General features: G+C 40.0%; 1 protein-coding gene across 3 annotated transcripts in view; it reads left to right on the forward strand.

Annotated features, from left to right (window-relative positions):
- LOC124596370 (cleavage and polyadenylation specificity factor subunit 1) overlaps positions 1 to 26,493 on the forward strand; it is a 299,255-nt gene that overhangs the window by 172,672 nt on the left and 100,090 nt on the right. For all 3 annotated transcript variants that reach the window (XM_047135481.1, XM_047135482.1, XM_047135483.1), the window contains 2 exons: positions 4,874 to 4,996; positions 12,149 to 12,574. In XM_047135481.1, coding sequence (XP_046991437.1) covers positions 4,874 to 4,996; positions 12,149 to 12,574 — 549 coding nt within the window. The remainder of the gene's footprint in view (positions 1 to 4,873; positions 4,997 to 12,148; positions 12,575 to 26,493) is intronic.

Raw genomic sequence — 26,493 nt, forward strand, 5'->3', positions numbered from 1 at the left:
TGCTCCGAAGAAATAATGATGGTTAGAGGAACTAAAAAAAGACTCTCTTTCCCCCTTGAAATAACCCGGTACCTTCATAATTTCAGTTCAGTTCAGGTATATTTTAATTTCCACAAGTTTCACATAAGCATCCAAACTCTTGCAAGTCAACTGCATCATTAACCATTAGATACTATTAAATATAATTACAATGTGGTTGGTTTAATAACAACCGGAAATTCAAAGACAGGTCTTGCTTCTAGCAAGTCTAACACCAAAATTAAGTAAGAGTCTCTAGAGGTGGCAGAAGGTTGAGTGGTTCCAGAATTTATGTGTAAACTCTCGAATCACTACACACTGCTTGCAAATGTGGCAACTTGTGCCCAGCCAAATTACATTATGAGCGTCTCGCTGGTTGCAAGTATACCTCTCTATAGTTACCGTGAAACTAAGACATCGGCATGCTCATGTGAGTTAACAAACACAGTCATGATGCGTTGCTGTGGTCATAAACAAAAGGGACAAAACAGCCCAAAACAAAAATAACAAGAGCCACTCCCACATAGTACTGCAGACCTGCAGCTGCTGCTTAAGTTGTACTGTTGGACCACTGCTTCTGTCAGATACAATGGTGCCACACAGTAACACTTCTGACACCAGATGTAATTGCCTGCCAACTGGTCAGTGCACTAGGTGACAATATTGGGTCAGCGAGGTCAAGATCAGGCCGGACCACCACCCCCTCGGGCATGTGTGAGCCATAGTTCAGCAGAAGATTTGTTTTCATTTCTGTGCTATTTGTATTTAATATCTTCGTTTCCAGTTGCTCCTTTCAAAACTCCCTCAGCAAGAAATCTTTTTAACTGTTTTTGGGGAAAAATTTTAATTCAGTTTATCTCAAATAGACAAGAAATGATATTAAAAATGTTTGCATAATTACCACATTAGGCCCAGCCACATTTCATTAGTTGAGTGACTGATTTTCTATTCCATATTAACTGTTTTAATATCTGCTGTTATGGTGTTCATACAGTGACTGAAAAGATGAACATATTATAATCTTCCCCAACTCTTCTTTGCATCAACCTCCATTTCAGTGCTAATAAGACCACTTACCATCTGTGTAGCTGATTTTGATCTATTTAGTAACTTCATGTCCATCTGGGCAGCCAGGTTTATTTTTTTTATGTTTTGCCTAAATTGCATAAAGCACAAGTGATTTCCTTCCTCTTCCTTCTGTAATCTGCGCTCGTGTTCCAACTCTGTTGACTGTGGTTTCAATGAGATGTTAGACTTTAATCTTACTTTAGTCAATGGGAATTTACTAACGTGTCTATTTCCTGTGTGTCACAGCCTTGCTTGGCTCAAACATGTTTGTTTGCCAATCTTTTTTATTTGTTTGATACAGGTTTTTCCTCATTTTGTGATTGCTTTTTCTTATTTGCCCGCCATTTTCTTTATTCAGTGATCTTCTTCTGTCATTTTCTTGTCTTATTTGCCGTGTTCAGTTATCTTTATAGTGTATCTTATGACCATCGTTTCTTGCAATGACGATCATTTCTTGCATTGTTTACTAACTGTTATTATTTGCTGCACATCCATCCAGTAGTCAGAGACTATTCTCCTTGTTTGACACCTCTTTCTCTTTATGGTGTTAACTTTACCAGTGTTAATCATCTCTCAAGGACAGAGTGAGAAGTGAAGATAGATTAAAAGGAAGAGAAATGAACAGTGCAATTCAGAATTAGGTCGGAGGGAAGAAGTTAAAAGGGCCGGTAGGAGAATAAAAATTAAAAAGCGAAAGCAAGAAGCAAATAATTGAATGAAACAATAAAAAAATAATGACAAGTACAGTGAAGAAATAGAGGAGGATTCATTGACACAGGTACGTAGGAGGCATTTGGGTCCTTTGCGCTGTGCTGACGATGTTCAGTCAACTGAGTACTAGGTGTCCCATAGGCAGACAATTCTTGTATGCCCATTTGTGCACTTGGCCAGTTGGTGGTGGTCATGCCTATATAAAACGCTGTGCAGTGAACACAAGTTAGCAGACATAAAAAAGGCTTGGTTGTCGCCAGTTGCTCTGCATCTTATATTATTGGATTTACTAGGGAGGTGATAGTGGGACAGGTTTTACAGTGAAGATGATAACAGGAGTAGGAACATTGGGCTAAGAGTAATGATTTGGAAATATCATATAGTTTGATGAGAATGTAGTGGCTGTTAGGAGGGCAACAGGAAGAGACAGTGGGTAATCCGAGTAGGCTATCAGGAAGAGAGGATCTTATTTCAGGGCTTATCTAAAGAACTTAGACTCGGTGGAGTAATGTTTTGAGGGATTCAAGGCTTGGATGGTACTGGTGGCAATGGGACATCATCTGAGTTCTTTCTGGAAGTGAGAACTGTATTAGTCAGATGGTGAGTAGTATATTGCCCAGGAGATCTGTTTGTGGATAAGCTCTGTGGGGTAGCTATGGGAGAGGAAAGCCTGACAAACGTGGTTGGTTTAGGTGTTGAGGGATTCAGTGGTGGAACAGATATGTTTACTGTGGCTGCCTAGGCCATAGAGAAGGAAGTTATTTATGTGGAAGGGGGTGGTAGCTGTCAAAGTGTAGGTGTTTTTGCTTATTGGTTGATTTTATGTGGACTGTGGTTTGAGTGTGGGATTCAGTGAGGTGAAGGTTAAAACCAAAGGAAGTTGCTTTAGATTGAAGTGAATTAACTTGTTACAGAAAGTGAAGTAGTCCATCATCATGAAGATGTCATAAAATAAATCTGTAGCAGGCCAGGTTGTCCAGCTTGTGTGTGTGTGTATGTGTGTGTGTGTGTGTGTGTGTGTGTTTGTTTGTTTGTTTGTGATAAGGTTGCACCTCTAGTTACAAGTAGGGTTTCATATAGGAGATGGGTTGGAGTGGATTTGAGGTGTTCAAGAAAGCGGTTGGTGTCTTTTATGGGAAGCTTTGTGTGGTGAGTTGTTTGTGCTGGTCAACCAGAGCTAATACGCATTTGGTGAGGGCATTGAAACCAGTTACTATGGGTCTGACAAGATGGCTGTTTTATGTATTTTTGGAAGTGGTTTGAAGGGAAGATGCAAGAAACAATTGTGAGCACTTGTGAGGGGGCTAGAGTTTTAAGAATTTTATGTAGCTCAGTATGTATCCAAGGAATAGGGTTGTTAGGGATAGATTTCCATGTTGAACTGTCAGAGAGCTGACAATGCCCCTCTGTCACTTCTCACATTCAAGTAATGCAGTAGTGGAGCATTTGTCCACATGAAGAATGTTGATAAAACATCTTACCTTCAGGTCACAGATAGCTCAGGATGCAGCTTGAGTAAGGTTCGGAGTTCTGATGATGTTTTTCAGGAAGAATTTGAGAGGCAGTGTTGGAAGTGAGGAATTTCTAGAAAGCCTAGACAGAATGGTTTTGGGGAACATGAGCAGGATCCCTTTGTGATTTGTGTTAGAATTGTTCTAAGCAAGGTTTGATGCTAACACCTATGGTTTGTGGGTTGGGATTGGGTAGTGAAGTGGTACTTCCAGTTGGTGTTATAGTTGAATGAGAGAAGATCTTTGAGTAGTACTGTGTGATTGAATTTGGGTGTGGGACTGAAGATTAGGCCTTTGGAAAGAACTCGTGTTTCAGAATTGGAGAGGGATCTGGATGAGAGGTTAAGGGCAGATTGGACAGCAAGGTTGTGACATGTTATAATTTGATTAGGGTTATGTTTGGGTTTGGGTGGGAGATGTTCTGGGATTGGGAGGTTAAATAAGAAGCCGGGGCTGGGACTGTTAACTAGGAAGGGTCGTTTTTTGTGACTGTGATGTGGATGATAATTTCCTGAGTGGGAAACTGCTTTTAAGGTACGTGACTAACAAACTGGAGAACTTTTGTAGATAGAGTGAGACTTTTGTTCAGGTTTGTATTTAACCATCAGGTAAATCAGTTGCGGCGAAAATAAAACTAAAACATTAATTTGAATCAGAGAGTTCAGAGCAATTAAATTTTGTCATGTTGGCATAGTGAAGAGCTGGTCCATGCTGAAAGTCACATGGTGTTAATTTCCTTTGTCAGCGATGGGTGATATGGGTGAAATAAGTGACTGTAAATGGCAAAACAAATTACTATAAAAGAAGAATTAATGCCATTGTCTGTGGCATGGTGATATTTATGAGGAAGAAATATAAATCTCTCAAGGTGGAGTTTTCTGTGTGAATTTAAATAATTTCAAGCATGTAATCTTACAAAGACTTCATTGCCCTATTATGATGGCAGAAAACGTATCATAGTGATTGTATTGCTGGCTGTGGCAGTGTACCTATGGACTGTTTTGGAAATAATGTGCACTGCATGAGGAAATGTGAGTTCCTGTTGTAAACTGACCAACCACTAATATGTGTGCTATATATCAGTAATGTTGAAAATACCTGACTGTGCAAAGTTGTTTATTAGAATTCAGTATGTTTTGTTGTATATGGTGACAAAAGGTTTTTTTTCTGCAACGTACATCACATTAATAATGTCAGTTTCTGATTGTCTACCCAGTTGGTTTCGTATGGCTTACAAGATCCTATGTTGTAGTTCAGTGAAAGTGTCTCATAACACCAGTTGGCAGTTTTCCTAATTTTAATTGTTAAATAGATAAAATGGGTGGAACCACTTTGGTTTCAAAATTATTATATGGATAGTCTTTTGTTTATAAAATATTGTTCTTATAGTGAAAGGTGGTCTCTGTTTATCTACCAAACTTTCAAATTCAGAACACTGATGAAATATTACGGTTTTTAATTTCTAGTATACTTTCTTGCTTCTTAGCACCTGTGTATTTCTTAGTGTTTCATAGATAGCATAACTGCAATTACACCACTTTTATATTAGTAAACACTTGTTTCAGGGAAGTGGATGATGAAGATGAAATGCTGTATGGTGAGAGTGATACACCATTATTTGACAAAAGTACTACTCAAGAAAAACAAAATCACTTGGGAGGTACAGCTGGTGAGAAGGATACTCCGTGGTAAGAAAAGATTTATGTAGAACTATATGCAACAAATTTCTGTCATATGCCACTTTCTATTATAACTTTCTTTCTATTGTTTGAGATTGTGATGGTGGTATGTGAGTTTGAGGACATTTCCTCAACGCAGAATTTTAAAATGTAAAATAATTAAGTCCATGGTCTGTCAGTGTAGTGTCTAACACACAAAAACTGGATAAAGAGAACACTATTGCTATTGGGTTAAAAATATATAGAAATTAAATGACAAGAATAGAGGAAAAAATAGATTGCTGCTTACGTTAAATGTGACACGTTAAGTTGCAGACAGGCACAATTAAAAGACACACATCAGCTTTCGACCACACCCTTTGTCAGAAAAAGAGAAACACACGCCATTCATTCATTCAAGCAAGCACACATCATGCACACATGACCACCATCTCTGGTAGGTTGGGCATCAAACTTATGCATGAGAAAGGTCATTATGCAGTTAAGTGAACTGAGGAGGAATTAAAACAAGATTATTATACACCAGATTTGACTAAGAAGGTGAAAAGAGTGACCTCAAATTATATAAGATGTTGAATTGTGAGTAAGAAATCAGGAAAGATGAAAGATTTCCTTCATCGCTTATACAAAGAAAATGTGCCATTATATACTCATCACATGTATCATATTGGACCACTTCAAAGGTACAGCCACATTGTAAGTATTATTGAAGCATTTACAGAGGTTATCTGGCTGTATCATGTAAAGGCTACAAAATCAACAGATGGAATTAATTACAGAAAACTAATTTTGGAAATCCAGTCCAAATAATTACTGATAGCGGAACTTGCTTTACTTCTCAAGTTTTCAAGGAGTACTGCATTACAGAAGAAACTGAACACATTTTATTAATGACAGGACTCCCAAGAGCAAGTGGACAGTTTGGGAGGATCAATTCTGCTTTGGCTAAAATCATTGCTAAGCTTAGTATTGATAGGCGTAAAGAGTGGTAAAAGGCGCTCCCATCAGTTCATCGTGCCATGAATTCAACATACAACAGAAGTATTGGGAAAATACCATTTGAATTTTTGATATGAGCTAAGATGCATACAGACTGATCTTCACATCATAAAATTGTAAGAAGAAAAAATTATTAATTCATTTGAAGAAAGAGACAGTAAACAGAAGGAAGCTGCTGAGCTACAGATCAGCAAGGTACAAGAAGAAAATCTTGCAAGTTTCAACAGACATCAGAAGAAAGCCTCGGTGTACATAGTTGGTGATCTGGTGGCAGTACAATGAACACAAGCTGGACCAGCACTAAAGCTGAAGGTCAAGGACATAGGTCCCTATTGAGTTACAAAAGCTAAAACTAATGATACCAATGATGTTTATTGAGAAGGTGATAACCACAAGCGTCCAGGGCAACCACAACATGTGCTGAATTTATGCAGCCCTGGCCAAGTGACTACTCGTCATCTGAGTTGGATGATTGTCATGATAACCAAATGTGTGTGATTCAGGTAGGGGGTTTGAGGGTGTCCTTCCTGAAGAGGTTGGTGACGTGCCAGAGAAGCTGAATATTGGATAGTAGTTTTATGTGTTTATGGAAAAATGGTATTCATTGAGTTCTTTTGTTTCTTTTGGCAGTAGAGTACTAAAGTTTGTAACTAGGAGATTAATAAATTATTCTTCATGAACATTGAAAATTTCATTCCAACTCGTAAGGGGATGGCCTCAGACACGGCCAACCGATTCGGCTCAAATTTGACAGGTCGCTTGTGTACAACCTAAAACGAAGGACTCTTAAGATATTTTGGGTCAACACCCCAGCAATTTTGAGAAAATCACCCCTAAAGGTTATGACGAGCAATTGACTCAAAATTGGAGGGATCGATAGATAATTCTAAATACAGCATTTTTCATCATCAGGTATGGGGTCCGCAAACGCAAAATTTTTTTGGAAATTGAGGAAAGAAACTTTTACAATTGCCGCTTCTGTACCCACATGGTAAACGCTTTTCGCCAATAGCGCAATGGCCACGGTAACTTGATGGGAATCGGAAAAGCCGATTTCGAATCTCGAAGAAACCTAGCAGATATTATTCTTTTCATTTGTATTTTTCCATATCTCAATTGGTAGGGATAGGAGGGTTAATAAGGCAAGTAAATCAATAAGGAATGATAATAATAAGGTAGGCAAACTACTTTCCCAAACGCCATGAGTTAGTAAAGTATTAAACTTTTAAGCCTTGTCACATGAGTGACACTCCGAGTAAGAGTGCTGCGAATTCCTCACGAGGGATCACAGATAACCAACCATGCGACACTTGTTTCCAGCTAGGCACGGGGCAGAATGCACGCGTTGAGAGTTATGTTGTCCTGGTTGCCTCTTCGTCATATCATATTTGTGAACCTGGAAGTGTGAAAGTGTCCAGCACGAGTCTTATAGAAGTCAATCGGAATGAGTTGTTTTCCGTCATTAGGCTGCCGCTAACCTCATGAGTACATGTAGTGATTTTTCCATCGTTAATGCACCTGGATGAAATACGTTTTGTGAATGAATACAGTGTTCTTCTGTAAGTAACATATGACGAGTACTATATGTAGTTTGCAGTAATTAGCTCATCTGTTTATGGCATAGTAACTAGTTATGGTTTGTTGTGGCATATCTTTCAGGTGCATAATCTGAATAGTGGAGGATGTACACCGTTTGATTAGCACTGTAGTATATAGTTGGGAGCCTGTTACAGACGATGGCAAGCGGGAAGTTACCGACGCTGTGTTTTGGTTTGTAAAATTGTTGCAAGACAGATGCATTATCAGTGCACTACCAGAAGCAGGCAGTTCTGTTTCTCAGCATTCCAGATTGATAGGAGCAGCTATTGTCGAGCGATTTTTGAAGCTTATGAACAAAATAACTTTTGTTGATACTGAAGTACTATACCATGAAGATGAAGCAGAAGGTGATTCAGTGGAAGATATCCTGACTAGTGAATTGCAAAATGGTCATAACACTTTGGAAATCTCTGCCCCACTGGGAATATGTGTTTCATCTGTTTCCGATGAGTATTACGAACCGGTTACTAAACGATTGAACTACGGCGCTATACCCTTTGAAGTAAAAGTAAATGCGGTAGCGCTAGCCAGGAATCATCCAAATTGGAACTTACAAACACTGCAAAAGAATGGAGCAACAACAGCCCTGAAAAGGGAGAAGGACTTGAAATTGGGGGAAAATGATATCGTTAAAGGAGGGACAAGATACGACAAATACCAGACAATAAATAAGTGGACATACGACCGATTTGTCGAATCTCGTTGTCGTAGCGAGATTGTAACAATGAGAATAAATCAGGAGTGGGCTGCAGGTGCAGCACTTCAATATACGACGAACAAGGATTTCACGTTTGCTGCATCATTATCTTGGGCAAGAAATTTCAAATCTGAGCATCAAATTTGTCAACAGCACATCACTAACTACATCTCTTGTAAGGAGGTACAAAATTTAGTAGATATACAGATAGTGGCAGCTCTCTTCAGCACGCAAATGGCGTTACTTATGACCAGTTTTAATCATGATTACGTGATCAACACCGATCAAACAGGATGCGGGTATCAGCTGAACATTTGACGCACATTATTGCATAAGGGAGAAAAATGAACCCTTGTCACAGCTGGTAGTAAAAACAAACTAACACATTTGTGCACGGCGCAATATGTCATCACAGCCGTTGGAAAAGTGTTGCCTAAGGTTTTCCTGTGTTTACAAGAAACTAAAGTTACATTTGGTCCTCGGGTTATACACTACTGGCCATTAAAATTGCTACACCAAGAAGAAATGCAGAAATGTTCATTGCACAAATATATTATTCTAGAACTGACATGTAATTACATTTTCATGCAATTTGGGTGGATAGATCCTGATAAATCAGTACCCAGAACAACCTCCTCTGGCCGTAATAACGGCCTTGATACGCTTTGGCATTGAGTCAGATGGAGCTTGGATGGCGTGTACAGGTACAGCTGCCCATGCCGCTTCAACAGGATACCACAGTTCATCAAGAATAGTGACTGGCGTATTGTGACGAGCCAGTTGCTCGGCTGCCGTTGACCAGACGTTTTCAATTGGTGAGAGATCTGGAGAATGTGCTGGCCAGCGCAGCAGTCGAACATTTTCTTAATCCAGAAAGGCCCGTACAGGACCTGCAACATCTGGTCGTGCATTATCCTGCTGAAATGTAGGGTTTCGCAGGGATCGAATGAAGGGTAGAGCCACGTGTCGTAACACATCTGAAATGTAACGTCCACTGTTCAAAATGCCGTCAATGCGAACAAGAGGTGACCAAGACGTGTAACCAATGGCACACCATACCATCACTCTGGGTGATACGCCAGTATGGTGATGATGAGTACATGCTTCCAATGTGCGTTCAACACGATGTCGCCAAACATGGATGCGACCATCATGATGCTGTAAACAGAACCTGGATTCATCCGAAAAAATGACGTTTTGCCATTCGTGCACCCAGGTTTGTCATTGAGTACAGCATCGCAGGCACTCCTGTCTGTGATGCAGCATCAAGGGTAACTGCAGCCATGGTCTCCGAGCTGATAGTCCATGCTGTTGCAAACGTCGTCGAACTGTTTGTGCAGATGATTGTTGTCTTGCATACGTCCCCATCTGTTGACTCAGGGATCTAGACGTGGCTGCACGATCTGTTACAGCCATGCGAATAAGATGCCTGTCAGATCGATTGCTAGTGATATGAGGCCATTGGGATCCAGCAAGGCGATCCGTATTACCCTCCTCAACCCACCAATTCCATATTCTGCTAACAGTCGTTGAAACTCGACCAACGCGAGCAGCAATGATGTGATACGATAAATCGCAATCACGATACGCTACAATCTGACCTTTATCAAATCGGAAATGTGATGGTACACATTTCTCCTCCTTACACGAGGCATCACAACAACGTTTTACCAGGCAATGTCGTCAACTGCTGTTTGTGTATGAGAAATCGGTTGGAAACTTTTCTCACGTTAGCACGTTGTAGGTGTTGCCACCGGCGCCAGCCTTGCGTGAATGCTCTGAAAAGCTAATCATTTGCATATCACAGCATCTTCTTCCTGTCAGTTAAATTTCGCTTCTGTAGCACTTCATCTTCGTGGTGTAGCAATTTTAATGGCCAGTAGTATAGAAGAGGTCAATCGTTTAACTGACTCGTTGAAAAAAGTTTACATTACCTGCTCCAGATCCGGGAAACTGACTAATGCGATTTACATAACATTTCTTGAGAATGTTTTAAAACCATACTTTTCCGATAACAAGTTTCGTCTAATATTGGATTCCTGGAGTGGACAAATTAATACTACAATATATGACACAATGTTTACAGATGGCGAGGGTCAGCCGACTTGCACAGTTAAAAGTAATACCGCCAAACTGCACGCATGTGTACTAGCCATGTGATGTTTATTTCTATTGCTGGGTTAAAAACTTTATTTCCAGGCTTCAGAATTGCAGTGTGCTTCTGGAAACCCAGTGGGAATTGCACAACCACACGGATGCCATAACTATTCACAGCATAATTCATAACCAACTTTCAGAACTGATTTTTCAGGCAGTGATATCGTATGCGTGGTATGCATCAAAATTAATTCCCAAAAAAGACATATTTTTAAATGCAAACCATGTTTGTTTTCCGCCGACTCTTTGGAAGGGACAGTGTAGCTGTCAGAAGACTGCATTCATTAGATGTTCTTGGTGCCGTGAGTATATTTGTTTTGAATGTTTATATGACAAGTACTAACCATCTAGTTGTTCGAAGAAAAGTGAGGACACGTAACAGTGACTGGAAGAGCTGTTGTAAAGTGACCTTGAATAACATTTTTAGTTGTGTACTATCTCAAGAGGTTTGAGAAATTTATTTGCCTACCTTATTATTATCATTCCTTATTGATTTACTTACCTTATTAACGCTCCTATCCATATCAATTGAGATACGGAAAAATATAAACAAAAAAAAAGAACATCCGCTAGGTTTCTTCATGATTCGAATCCGGGTTCTCTGATTCCAAGCCAGTTACCTTGGCCATTGTGCTATCAGTGCTGTCGGCGAAAAGCGTTTACCATGTGAGTACAGAAGTGGCACTTGTAAACGTTGCTTACTTTGATTTCTGGAAAAGTATGATGATGAAAAATGCTCTATTTACAGTTATCTATCGATCCCGCCAATTTTGAGTTGATTGCTCATCATAACCTTTAGGGGTGATTTTCTCAAAAACACGGGGGTGTTGACCCAAAATATTTTAGATTCCTTTGTTTTAGGTTGTACACAAGCGACCTGCCAAATCTGAGCCGAATCGGTTGGCCGTGTCTGAAGCCGTCCCCTTGTCAGAGGCCCTAAGAGTCTGAAAGAACAACTAATCGTTCTAATTAAATTTATCTCTGTTCAAAAAGCTCTTTTTTCCTGCAGTCACTATTTATATTCTTGGATACCTTTTCTGTACCATGGTTGCTACAATGAATTTTTTTCCCATTCCATTTTTGTGGGCCTCTTTGAGATTTTATACAGAGTGCCATGGGGAGGAAAAGAGTCAATTCGTCAACTCACTTGTTCACACATTTGACAAAAATTACACAAAAAGTCTTTTTTATTTTTTTAACCGTGCTTTTAACTAACAGGATCATACTCCGCAAAGTAAAATCAAGCGGTACTGATTCATAAGTGACAGTGCAACTAGTTGTTCAGAACAACACCATCCATTGTGTGCATCCCTGTAGAATTGAAAAGTTTGTGTCTAACAAATTTTCTCTTCCAGGAAAGAGCTGAAATTGAATGTGGTATCTGTCAGTTAACCACCCAAACAATAAAATGTTTAAATGGCAGTATATCAAAAACTTGTATTCCTTCTGAAGAAGGAAGTACAATAAATTTACTTGCCTTTAAATAGTGACTTGTAAAAAAAGAAAAGTGGAAAAACTATACTTTTCGTAGTCATAATTAATCTCAAGGCATGTTGCATTAAGAAAAATTCATAATAAATACGAAATAATAATAAATGAGGATATTGCAATGATGATACGAGCGACATAAATTTTGTAGAAGTAAGTCTAATGTGATTGATTAACTACAGCTGTAATGCATAGAACTCTATTTGCACATTAATTTATAGGTGGAAAAAATATCTTCAAGAAGTTAAACCTTCATATTGGGTTTTCCTTGCGAGAGAAAATGGAAACCTGGAGATATACACATTGCCTGACTTCCGGTTAAGTTACGTTGTACGTAATTTTGGACAAGGCCTTCGGGTGCTGTCTGACAGCCTCGGAGCAGTGCCAACTCCAGTCACAGGTGGTGGTTCAGCTGGAACTGCAACAGAGAATGCATCACCAAGTGGTACATCCACACCAGGAGTAGATGCCATAGTTAGAGAAATCTTGGTAGTGGCACTAGGTCATCATGGCAGCCGTCCACTCCTGCTTGTCAGGCTTGATGATGAACTACTGTTGTATGAAGCTTACCGTTATCCCCGTGGCTATTTGAAGATGCGTTTCCGACGGTTGCCACACAATGTTCTAGTGCACGAGAGGCGGTCTAGGTAAGACTATGTCAGTTTCAATAAATTTTATGATAGATTTCTTATGCATTGATAGTATGTAAAATCACACTCCTTTTTGGGGGAGGTAGAAGGGGTGAGATAAGGGAGAGTTTCGATTTGAAATGTACTCATTCTTATATGTGTGTATTGCATGTAATATGCTCATTGTAGCTACTGGAAAATTGCTGGTACTTCCTTTTATTATTTTTGTTGCTAAGTGCTGTCCCTATTTTATAACAGATTTATAAGAGATGCATCCAAAGATATAAAGGGTTTTTTGGTGTATTTTTGAGTGCTGATTTCAGGTAACATGTTCAATCATATGCACTTTTGACAAAAATGATGATTTCTCTGAGGTATGCAAAATGTAGCTATTTAATTGTTATAATAATTCCAGTATTTTTTGTGAAGGTTTGCAATGTAACCTGATAATAAAAGGTGTTTTCCTTTATATTTTACAATACAGCTACCTACATATTGCTGTGATATTATAATATCGAACCCTATATGTTTGTTTTACGTACTGTTTTTCAATCAAACATAAGCAGTATGTGATTGACTGATATCTATTTTTGCGAATTTCGTGGCTGCAAGAGCTTATATTAACTCTTCTGACTGCATCTGTTACATCTGTGGCAAGCTTTTAGTGAAATAGCAACAGTAGTCAATCTCTGACTTGATCAAAGAAGTCTATTTTGTGTACTTTGGCGTAAAGTTTGGGAATCAGAACAAGTCATAGGCCCCACGTTGAGTATGTTTAAGTTGTGAGGAAGGACTCTGCATTTGGTCTAAGCAAAAGATGGGATCTTATTGTTTTGGGATACCAGTAGTATCAAAGGAGTTTTGAAATTTCAGTGATGAGTGTTACTTTTGAACACAGCTTTAAAACCAGAAAGGAAATCTATTATCTGTACATTGTATCTTCATTGCCTCCTATGCATCATGGACCTGATATTCCTGTACTTGTGCAACCTGATAGTCTTTATGGTGTATTTCCACTTTTGGGAAACAAGACATACGATGGTCATGATGAAGGTTGTGAAGTCAAGAACTGCCATGAGCCACAATTGTTTTCACAATCTGAATTAAAGAATTTGACCATATACCTGTCACTCCTAAAAGATATTGCATAGGTGTTAGCCTCTAAACTGGAAAAGAGCTTCTTGGTCTGTTTAGCCTCTTTCTCTTGGTTCAGAAGTAGAAAACAGAGATTTCTTTCTGTACTTGCTTCGATGTTCCTGGTTTGATGCAAATCTTTGGGATTTAGTACGAGGCAGAAGATTGGAGACTTCATCAATTCTCCCCCTCCAACCTCACCTGTCCTGTGCTGTCATGGCCCCACCACAGCCCTACTGGCCAATTGCAGGGATGACTGACAGACAGTGTGCATCGTGAGACTTACCTGGTCCCTATATAGAAACATCATAGGCTGTAATGTACTACAACTTTCAGTTTTACTTATCTGTCTCATATTCTTATGCTTAATTTAACAAGATATTTAACTATTTAGGTTAGATTTATTTAATTTGAAATTGACGAGTTCTGCACTGTCAATTTCAGTTTGCATTGTAGCAAAACAAAGCTGATGTTTCAAGGACTCATTGTTCACTGTTTTATGCTGAGCAGTTTTAATGTTATTCATTAAAGGAAAAAGTACTTTCACAGGTGTATGTTAATCTGAAAAAAGCTTTCATTTTAAGAGCAAAGTCTCCTAGTTTTGGTACTGATCTTGTGGAATGACTTCAAAAATTGCTGCATCTTTATCTGTTTGGGATAGCATGAATGGATCATTTTGTAAACTGCAGACTTCTTCTTGACCATCACTTCTATCACTAATCAATAAAATTGAAAGTTGGTGACTGAAATTTCGTAAATAGATCTCGCTGTGACGAAAAACATCTTTGCTTTAATGACTTCCATCCCAACTCTCGTATCATATCTGCCACACTCTCTCCCCTATTACGTGATAATACAAAACGAGCTGCCCTTTTTTGCACCCTTTCGATGTCCTCTGTCAATCCCACCTGGTAAGGATCCCACACCGCGCAGCAATATTCTAACAGAGGACGAACGAGTGTAGTGTAAGCTGTCTCTTTAGTGGACTTGTTGCATCTTCTAAGTGTCCTGCCAATGAAACGCAACCTTTGGCTTGCCTTCCCCACAATATTATCTATGTGGTCTTTCCAACTGAAGTTGTTCGTAATTTTAACACCCAGGTACTTAGTTGAATTGACAGCCTTGACAATTGTACTATTTATCGAGTAATCGAATTCCAACGGATTTCTTTTGGAACTCATGTGGATCACCTCACACTTTTCGTTATTTAGTGTCAACTGTCACCTGCCACACCATACAGCAATCTTTTCTAAATCGCTGTAAATTACAGCATCATCTGCGAACAACCTAAGAGAACTGCTCAGATTGTCACTCAGGTAATTTATATAGATCAGGAACAGCAGAGGTCCCAGGATGCTTCCCTGGGGAACACTTGATATCACTTCAGTTTTACTCGATGATTTGCCGTCTATTACTACGAACTGCGACCTTCGTGACAGGAAATCACGAATCCAGTCGCACAACTGAGACGATACTCCATAGGCCCGCAGCTTGATTAGAAGTCGCTTGTGAGGAACGGTGTCAAAAGCTTTCCGGAAATCTAGAAATACGGAATCAACTTGAGATCCCCTGTCGATAGCGGCCATTACTTCGTGCGAATAAAGAGCTAGCTGCATTGCACAAGAACGATGTTTTCTGAAACCATGCTGATTACATATCAATAGATCGTTCCCTTTGAGGTGATTCATAATGTTTGAATACAGTATATGCTCCAAAACCCTACTGCAAACTGACGTCAATGATATAGGTCTGTAGTTTGATGGATTACTCCTACTACCCTTCTTGAACACTGGTGCGACCTGCGCAATTTTCCAATCTGTATGTACAGATCTATCGGCGAGCGAGCAGTTGTATATGATTGCTAAGTAGGGAGCTATTGTATCAGCGTAATCTGAAATGAACCTAATCGGTATACAATCTGGACCTGAAGACTTGCCCGTATTAAGCGATTTGAGTTGCTTCACAACTCCTAAGGTATCTACTTATAAGAAACTCATGCTAGCAGCTGTTCGTTTTTCAAATTCTGGAATATTCCATTCGTCTTCCCTGGTGAAGGAATTTCGGAAAACTGCGTTCAATAACCCCGCTTTAGCGGCACACTCGTCGGTAACAGTACCAAGCACTGCCCAGCGAAGGTATTGACTGCATCTTGCCACTTGTGTACTTTACATACGACCAGAATTTCTTCGAATTTTGTACCAAATTTCGAGACAATGTTTCGTTGTGGAACCTATTAAAGGCATCTTGCATTGAAGTCCGTGCCAAATTTCGTGCGTCTGTAAATTTTAGCCAATCTTTGGGATTTCGCGTTCATCTGAACTTCGCATGCTTTTTCTGTTGCCTCTGCAACAGCGTTCGGACCTGTTTTGTGTACCATGGGGGATCAGTTCCATCTCTTACCAATTTATGCAGTATGAATCTCTCAATTGCTGTTGCTACTATATCTTTGAATTTGAGCTACATCTCGTCTACATTTGCATAGTCAGTTAGGAAGGAATGGAGATTGTCTCTTAGGAAGGCTTCTAGTGACACTTTATCTGCTTTTTTAAATGAAATTATTTTGCATTTGTTTTTGGTGGATTTGGAAGAAATGGTATTGAGCCTAGCTACAACGACCTTGTGAACACTAATCCCTGTATCAGTCATGATGCTCTCTATTAGCTCTGGATTGTTTGTGGCTAAGAGGTCAAGTGTGTTTTCGCAGCCATTTACAATTCGCATGGGTTCGTGGACTAACTGCTCGAAATAATTTTCGGAGAAAGCATTTAGGACAATCTCGGAAGATGTTTTCTGCCTACCACCGGTTTTGAACAAGTATTTTTGCCAACATATCGAGGGAAGGTTGAAGTCCCCACCAACTATAACCATATGAGTGGGGTATTTATTTGTTACGAGACTCAGATTTTCTCTGAACTGTTCAGCAACTATATCATCGGAATCTGGGGGTCGAAAGAAGGAGCCAATTATTAACTTAGTTCGGCTGTTAAGTATAACCTCTACCCATACCAATTCGCACGGAGTATCTGCTTCGACTTCAGTACAAGATAAACCACTACTGACAGACACAAACACTCCACCACCAATTCTGCCTAATCTATCTTTCCTGAACACTGTCTGAGACTTCGTAAAATTTTCTGCAGAACTTATTTCAGGCTTTAGCCAGCTTTCTGTACCTATAAGGATTTCAGCTTCTGTGCTTTCTATTAGCGCTTGAAGCTCAGGGACTTTCCCAGCACAACTACAATTCCGACTGTTCCTTGATCCAAGCACATCCTGTATTTGCCATGCACCCTTTGAGATTGCAGCCCACCGCGTACATTCCCGAGGCCTTCTAACCTAAAAAACTGTCCAGTCCACGCCACACAGCCTCCGCTACCCGTGTAGCCGCCAGCTGAGTGTAGTGAACTCCTGACCTATTCAGCGGAACCCGAAACCCCACCACCCTATGGCACAAGTCAAGGAATCTGCAGCCAACACGGTCGCAAAACTGTCTGAGCCTCTGATTCAGACCCTTCACCCGGCTCTGCACCAAAGGTCCGCAGTCGGTTCTGTCAACGATGCTGGAGATGCTGAGCTCTGCCTTCATCTCGTAAGCAAGACTGGCAGCCTTCACCAAATCAGAAAGCTGCTGGAATCCAGAGAGAATTTCCTCAGATCCAAAGTGACACACGTCATTAGTGCCGACATGTGCCACCGCCTGCAGCTGGCTGCACCCTGTGCTCTTCATGGCCTCCGGAAGGACCCGTTCCACATCAGGAATGACTCCACCCGGAATGGACACGGAGTGCACACTGGATTTCTTCCCCTCCTTAGCCGCCATATCCCTAAGGGGCCCCATTACGCGCCTAACATTGGAGCTCCCAACTACCAATCAGCCCACCCTCTGCGACTGCCCGGATCTTGAAGGCTGAGAATCATCCTCTGAAACAGGGCAGGCAGCTGCATCTGGCTCAGCCAGAGACAGTGCCTGAAACCTGTTTGTCAGACACACCGTAGAGGCTTTCTGGTCAGCCTCTGGGAACGTCTTTTGCTGCTTGCCATGCCTTGGAACGACCTCCCAATCAACCACAGGTGAGGGCTCAGCCCCACTGCGGGCAACAACGGGGGCAACCACAGCGGCAGACCGATCTGGGGACAGACGGGACGAGGTTGACATCCCCGTGATACCCAAGTCCGGCTCCCCACAGTGGTGCCCATTGGCAACAACCTCAAGCTGCGCGACCGAAGTCAGCGCCGCTTGCAGCTATGAGCGAAGGGATGCCAACTCAGCCCTCATCCGAACACAGCAATCACAGTCCCTGCCCATTCTAATCGATGTTGAACAACAGTTACTGAAACATGAGTCCGTGCCTAGATAATGCAAGGGAAACACACAAAGAATGTATGAACTAACCTGTACAAATGCCTAACGACTGCACTACAATCTGCCTGAATTTACGATTACAGTAACTAAAACTCAAGATTACACCTCCTATACGAAACTCGCACGCAATTTAAGTAAGAATCTACGAAGTAAACACTAAAGCGCGATGCTACAACTCTCAAATACTATAATACGCCCGAAATTTATGAATTAAACAATGCAAGTACGCAAAAACACCCAAAGAAATTAAGAATTAAACTATGTAACAAATAAGTAAGCTAGGGGTGTACGACTTGCTGCTGGCAGCTGCTTATCCAACGGCGGCAGGGAGCACACTGGCTGCGACCAACCGACACTGGCCATTCGAAACAAAAACAGAAGATAGATGACTACGCAAATTTACACTATTCAGGTACTAAAGCGCAATGCTACAACTCTCAAATACTATAATACGCCCGATATTTATGAATTAAACAATGCAAGTACGCAAAAACACGCAAAGAAATTAAGAATTAATCTATGTAACAAATAAGTAAGCTAGGGGTATACGACTTGCTGCTGGCAGCTGCTTATCCAGCGGCGGCAGGGAGCACATCTTTTGAGGAGGATGGTGGTGGGAGGATGCATGCGTGTTGGTGGGCTTCCTATAAACTCTCCAAGCTTCCCCTCTGGCTTCCGGCAAACTTCCCGTCGAAAAAAGGCAATACCTCATTCAAATGCTTGCATAAAAATGACTGCTGCAGCTGGCGAAAGAGGGGAACCCATAGCTACACCGTCCGTCTGCTCATAAAAATCCCCTTTCCACCTGAAATAGGTGGTTGTCAAACAGTGGTGCACTAGGTCGCAGGTATCAGGTGCCATGCATTCCTCTAAGATGTTCATGGTGTCCGTCACGGGTACATTCGTGAACAAAGACTTCACGTCAAAACCGACCATCAGATCCCTATCCGATACATGCTTTTCTTTCAAAAGTGCTATAAAATGGTGGAGTCCTTGACAGATGAATCTGTATGGCTCACTAAACATCTAAGCTTAGGAGCCAATTCTTTCACTAATTTGTAGGTCGGTGAGTTAATACTACTCACTGTTGGACGTAAAGGAAAGGCTTTTTTGTGGATCATTGGTGACAACGGCCGCGGAAGCCTACATTTACGCTTCAAACAGTAGTTTTCGTTGGATTGTTAAAGAAAATGATATCCAGCTCTAGAGATTTAAAAACGTGAAAACGACTCTGAAATTCAGTGGAGACTTCACCAGTAATGCAAGTAAATCTTGAAAATATTATGTCCACTTATTCGTGTTTCATATCATAGCAACTCTGGAAATGAACAAATTTTCTTTGCTTAGTTGCAACATAAACAACACAAGTCCACACTGGAATCCATTAATATCCATAAGCATATCACAAACAATGCATCCCTTTCCTCGTAAATGCAAATTCAAATTATTTAAATGATTAGTAAAATCAGTTAGACGTGCAAATTTTTTATGAGTGCAAAAACAATGAGCTAAGCATTTTCCGATGCTCAGCCAATGATTTCAGAATGAATGAGTATATCTCCTTATTCCACATCAGCTTCCAAAAACTGTTTAAATTTTCAGTGAGATGGTGATTGAATTCCTCCTCTTATTATATTAGTAATTTTCACATCTTTCACTGTGGGCAGCACTTTTCCAACATCGTGCTTCCTGATGTATAAACCAACAAAACGTTAAACAACCTATTCTGTTTTTTTATAACTGACCATTGAAGCCATTTTCGCTTCTGAACATAACAGCTGCATCATTGGTGCAAACTGCAGAGCACTTTTTAAAATCAACAATTGTGTCAACTCACTTTTTAACATCCAGACCTGTTGTTCTGAGCAACGGAAAAAATTAGTAACTTTTCATGTACGGAAAAGTTGACCACTATTAGACGAATAAGATCAATACTTTTGTTCACACACAAAGGATAATATCGACAATTTGCAACTAAATTGTTTAGTTTCATTTTTATGCTATATCCCATATCGGGACACAAGTTTTTACTGCGTTAAATGACAAAACAACTGTTTTAATGTGTTAACCAGCATCATCGTGACCAAATGCTTTTGCCATTGCTATTCCATATTCTTTTGCAAGTACGCCTTTGCTGAAGAATTTCTGATAGTGTGCTAATTTTAAACATACCACATATGGCACACTTGAGCTCTTTTGCTTAAGATTTGATTGTTCAGGCAACTCTTGCATCTTTTTCTTTAACTTATCCACTGAAGGGCTTCTTTTGTCATGAGAATAATGTCCATATGTTTCTTTATTGAATGTTGAGCAAGATTAATACATTTTTTTCAACTTAAGTATTTTTCACATATTAAACAGTGGAATTTTTCATTGGAATTATGCACAAAGAAACATTTAATCTCCCACTCTTTATTGAAAACTAAGTTTTCAGTATGCTTTAGTTTCAGCACTCTTGAGAGCTGTAATAGAAAAATAACTTCAGTAATAACCACAATCAAACCCAGAATAATAGCTACAGATATAACCAAAGTGAAAACCTGAACAATAGTGCAATATTATTGAGAATAAATCTGAACAAAACACCGAGAGCATGTAGGCTAACAGAACAATGGTGCCTCTTTGAAATTGGACAACAAGCGAACATGTGGGAGCCTATGCTTATGCTTTCAGGGATCAGTCAGGCTGCCCCATGCAATTGCTGACAAACAAACCACAGGCTGCAGTGAGACCGTGATGTCACCATGTGAGTAGAGTTGGAAGAGGAAGCAATCACTGGAGGGGAATGACACGAGCTGAGCGGTGCCAGGCCTTTGTAGATTACAGGAAAAAGTGTGCTTCCATACCTGTTGGATGTTCAATACATTTGAAAAAGAAGTATGATTCTGTAGTATTCAATACATTTGAAAAAGAAGTATGATTTTGTAGCCATTATGCTGGACAAGCTTAATTACAAAGAACATGAGTGGCCTGTTTGTGCAAATTTGACAGTAAAAATGATCCTTCATCGACAGTGTGACTATACCAAGTAGTCCTGCTTCCTATGCAAATGGGACACTCCTGCAAAAGACAGACACTGGCCTGAGAAAATCTGGCCAATTAGAACGCAAAAAAATGGAGGGGGTGGGGGGGGGGGGGGGGAATTTGCTATTCAATTCTTTGGTGGACATCACCCCCGCCCCCCCCCCCCCCCTCCCCTCTCCTCAAAGAAAGAAAACTAAAGTTCTATCTTTATTTGATATAAAACTTTACATTATGAGACAGCTTATTAAAACCCTACTATACTACTAAGTATGTAGAAAGTAAGTTACTGTGAACATCAGAAGCTGAGATGAAATAAAGGCTTTTTGAAGCCCTGATGTTCGCGAACTAATGAAAGATGAAACATTTGATGACAAAATGGATGAAATTTAAAGGTCAAGTTGGACATCCTTTAAACATGTGTCAACAAGTTTCTTGGAAACTGTCAAAATTTCAATTACAAGAATCTTACAAGAAACATGACGGGTAACTTCAGAGTATTTGGTGCCACAGTGAGCTTGAAGCTGTACTTCTGGACTCTCAAGTCAGCTATTTTCCAGAAAATCTTAAGTGCTATGAGAGAGGAACAGGGAGAGAGGTTCCATCATGACATTAAACAAATGGAGCAATAATATTGGGACCAACGGCATGTCAGCATGATAGCTGGGACTGCAAGAAGCTGCACAGGGAGTGTCATCAGACAATGCGCAGAAGAAAGTGCAGCAGAGGTTTGTGTGGAAAAAGAAGAGACATTAAATTTTTTGCCTTTGTATTATCCCTGCTGAAGAACGCAGTACTTCAGTATAATGTTAGGAGTGTCTTGTTTTACCATGTATTTTTAGCAAAGGTTTTCTGAATGTGTGCGTTTTCTTATATGGTAGCTGGAAAGTGTTAGGATTTGTGAACTTAAAAAAACATCAAGCTCACTTAAAATGATCAGCAAAAAAAATTGAAACTATAAATTTGTAGACCATTGTATTTACTAGTAAAAAGAGGAATATTATTTATAAATGATCCATAATTCTGATCTGTTGATTGAATATTTGGAACCTTTGCCTTTCCACAAGTGAGTGCTCTCTGCCAACTGAGCTACACAAGCATGACTTAAGTCCATCATCACAGCTTTACATCTGCCAGTAGTTTATCTCCTTGCCCACGAAAGACGGGGTTGAGTCGTGGCCCAGCACACAGTTTTAATCAGCCAGGAAGTTTCATATCAGTGCACAAACTGCTGCAGAGTGAAAAATTCATTCTAGAAACAGCCCATAGGCTGTGAATAAACTATGTCGCTGCAGTTGAATAAACCATGTTGCTGCAGTAACCTTTCTTCCAGCAGTGCTAGTCCTACAAGTTTGGCAGAAGTAGTTCTATGAAGGATGAAAAGTAGGAGATAAGGTAAAAGTGGAAGTGAAGCTGTGGGGGTTGGTAGTGAGTTGTGCTTAAGCAGCTCAGTTGGTAGAGCACTAGCTCGGCAAGGGCAAAGGACTCGAACTGGAGTCCTGGCTCAGCACACAATTCTATCCTGCCTGAAAGTTTCAGTATTCTGTATTATTTTAAACACTTTTTTCAATCGCTAATTCATCAATTTTTGAAGTTCTGCTGGTAGCCTCTCTAGTGTAGATTCAGAGTGTGTGTGTGTGTGTGTGTGTGTGTGTGTGTGTGTGTGTGTGTGTGTTTAGCTAATTAGATCAGTGAAGGCACCAAGAGAAGAGAATTACACAAGCAAAGTATCAAAGAGTTAACCATAATCTAGAAATGAGAGAATATTTCCGGTACAGTATACCTGTATGGTTATAGGACAAGTAAAATTTCAATGAAAAGACATTTGACATATTGCAGCATGAAAAATGTAATTTAAAATTTTCTGAATCAAGGGATTCACGTTACTTTTTTAAAAAGGTGATCAAACATAACAAATCTCTCCATGCTACAAACATTTAAAATGGGTATGGTTCTTCGAGTCGCCATACATGATTGACAGCATTGCAGCATGCTCGTGTGAGCTCTTTGAGTAGTCTTGTTTGCTGTGAAAGATAAATTTGGAGGTTTAGGTGAGTAACTGTTGGAGGCTGATGGGCTACACATTCTCTCTCTTTAGTGTATTCCAGGCAAGTTCTTGAAGTGGCTATGCTGCTTCTTCAAGAAATGTTACAAATGGAACAGCTAGATGCTTAACATCGTCAATGAAAATGACATCTCCACCAGCTGCATCTCCACAAAGCCACATGAGTGGTTATAGTACCTTATCTCTGTACCTCTGGGCATTAAAAATATTTTCCAAGAAAGATGTGTAGCTCTGTTCACTCATCCAACATCCCTCTTTCCCATGCCAGGAGCCCATCATTACCAAACTGATCTTTTCCCATGAGTCACATGTAATTGCACTGGCTACCAGTTTCCATTTAGAAGGACGCATGACAAAAATAATTCTGCAAAGTGAAATAGGGTTCGTCACAAAGAGCACTGTTGTCCTTCTGTAGCCCAGTTTCATTGTTCCTGGTACCATAAAATAAGGGCTGGTCTCCGCAGTTCTGTGGACAGTACAAGCATTTAGGACATGTGGCATTGTGAACAACTGCTGTGAACCTTATTTTACAGCTTAGCTTGTTGGGAAATAGCAATTTCTATGACAGCTGTTAGGTCTGCAAGCAGTTGCCTTGCAATCATCAGAGGATTTTATTGTGCAATTAACAGTTAGTAACAGTAGCATGGAATAAATTGTAGCTAACAATGTACTGGTACATGCTGAACATTTCGCCTATCTTGGAACTGCTACTGAAGCTGAAAAATGTCACTTTATGATAAATTCAGCAATGCTGAAACTGCAGTCTGCATCTAACCTATTTAAGGTATATGAGCCTTGAAACTTACAGAACAGGGTCCAAATGGCATCTTCGTGAAGTTTTATTGTTAAATTCACAAAAGAGATCACTCTACTGACAACAGAACTTCAAATATGACTTGGACATCAGCGGTCAAGTACACTATTTTCGTTGCTTTTGAATCACTTACCCCTTCTATGCAATGCTTACTGCTGCCCTGTAAAGATAGATATCACAGCTGTGGTATGTTGGAAAGAATTGATCTCAGTTTACAGAGAAATTGCGTAGGGATTTAATTCAAAATGCACAACGCCGACTTAAGTACAAGAAGAGTAACTCTTCTCATTGTTTGTGGTTTATATTTTCCAGTTCCTGATTTGGATGATAGTGCAGGTCAGTATTGCAGATGAGTAGTAATTTGTATTCACGTAATAACTATTAAAGTATGTGTACCCGGATGACTTGTCTGACACAACAGTAATTTTGTTTAAGGGCCAGCATGTAAAGCTGTGATATAAATTAAATTAACAACATATGTCAACTGAATATCATCACTTTCATATAACGTACCACAATACGCTTGACAATGTGAGCCAGGCATTAAAGGCACCACAACTATTCATTTATCAGTGGGGAGGTTGCTGTCCTGCTTTGTATCTTATACTGGTTGTGACAAGACACCACTCCAAACACCAATGGAATATGGAACAGATAACAATAGTGCCTTGTTATAAATAGTAGACTCCAGTGCTATTCTGGTACAAGTATCAAAATCCCTACAATATTTCCTGAGATTAGCCTTCCTATATATACAGAGAAATATGACTGGGGACTTTTATTGATATGTATGGAAGGAAAGTATATATGTAGCTTCTGGTACAAACAATTTTATGTGGCTCAATGGTTTGGTGCAAGTGTTTCATTTGGACATTACTTTGGCAACTTCTGTGTTCCTAATTGGTTATTCAAGCAGGGAAGGGGGACAAGCTGTTTAACGTGGAATCCATGAATCTTAGCACCATTGAGAGATGATGCTAGGTTACAGGGCAGACTAAAAATTTTTCGTGGTCTAACCAGAATCAATCTTGCGACCTGTTGCTTTCCAGGCACGTACTTTACCATTAGGTCACCACACCCAACACTGGTTTTTGTCAAGCTTCATTGTTCCTTTGAGCTGTTTCAGCTGTGATGCTAGATGGCAATGGTTTTGTTTTCACAGTGATCGTGGACTTTAAGTCCTCATAATTCAGCCAAATTCCACAAAATACTTCAGAATTATACACTTTTACGTTACTCATAAATCAGTCCATTAGCCAAAACTGGATCAAAATCCCTAAAGTAGTTCCTGAGAATAGCCTGAGCATACAGACGGAAAGCAATGACATAGGACTTCAATTTATATATGTATAGATATATGAAGGAAAATGTTGTTAGTAAAAATCTCGAAAATTTCTTGAACAGTTTACTTCACATTTTTACATGATACTCTAATAAGCTTGAGGACAATATTATGGAAATGGAAGAGGATGTAGATGAACATAAAATGGGAGATATGATACTGCGTGAAGAGTTTGACAGAGCACTGAAAGACCTGAGTCGAAACAAGGCCCCCGGAGTAGACAATATTCCATTGGAACTACAGACGGCCGTGGGAGAGCCAGTCCTGACAAAACTCTACCATCTGGTGAGCAAGATGTATGAAACAGGCGAAATACCCTTAGACTTCAAGAAGAATATAATAGTTCCAATCCCAAAGAAAGCAGGTGTTGACAGATGTGAAAATTACCGAACTATCAGCTTAATAAGTCACAGCTGCAAAGTACTAACACGAATTCTTTACAGACGAATGGAAAAACTAGTAGAAGCCAACCTCGGGGAAGATCAGTTTGGATTCCGTAGAAACACTGGAACACGTGAGGCAATACTGACCTTACGACTTATCTTAGAAGAAAGATTAAGGAAAGGCAAACCTATGTTTCTAGCATTTGTAGACTTAGAGAAAGCTTTTGACAATGTTGACTGGAATACTCTCTTTCAAATTCTAAAGGTGGCAGGGGTAAAATACAGGGAGCGAAAGGCTATTTACAATTTGTACAGAAACCAGATGGCAGTTATAAGAGTCGAGGGGCATGAAAGGGAAGCAGTGGTTGGGAAGGGAGTAAGACAGGGTTGTAGCCTCTCCCCGATGTTGTTCAATCTGTATATTGAGCAGGCAGTAAAGGAAACAAAAGAAAAATTTGGAGTAGGTATTAAAATTCATGGAGAAGAAATAAAAACTTTGAGGTTCGCCGATGACATTGTAATTCTGTCAGAGACAGCAAAGGACTTGGAAGAGCAGTTGAATGGAATGGACAGTGTCTTGAAAGGAGGGTATAAGATGAACATCAACAAAAGCAAAACAAGGATAATGGAATGTAGTCTAATTAAGTCGGGTGATGCTGAGGGAATTAGATTAGGAAATGAGGCACTTAAAGTAGTAAAGGAGTTTTGCTATTTGGGGAGCAAAATAACTGATGATGGTCGAAGTAGAGAGGATATAAAATGTAGGCTGGCAATGGCAAGGAAAGCGTTTCTGAAGAAGAGAAATTTGTTAACAT

The sequence above is a fragment of the Schistocerca americana genome, chromosome 2 (genome assembly GCF_021461395.2).
Source record: "Schistocerca americana isolate TAMUIC-IGC-003095 chromosome 2, iqSchAmer2.1, whole genome shotgun sequence".
NCBI lineage: Eukaryota > Metazoa > Arthropoda > Insecta > Orthoptera > Acrididae > Schistocerca > Schistocerca americana.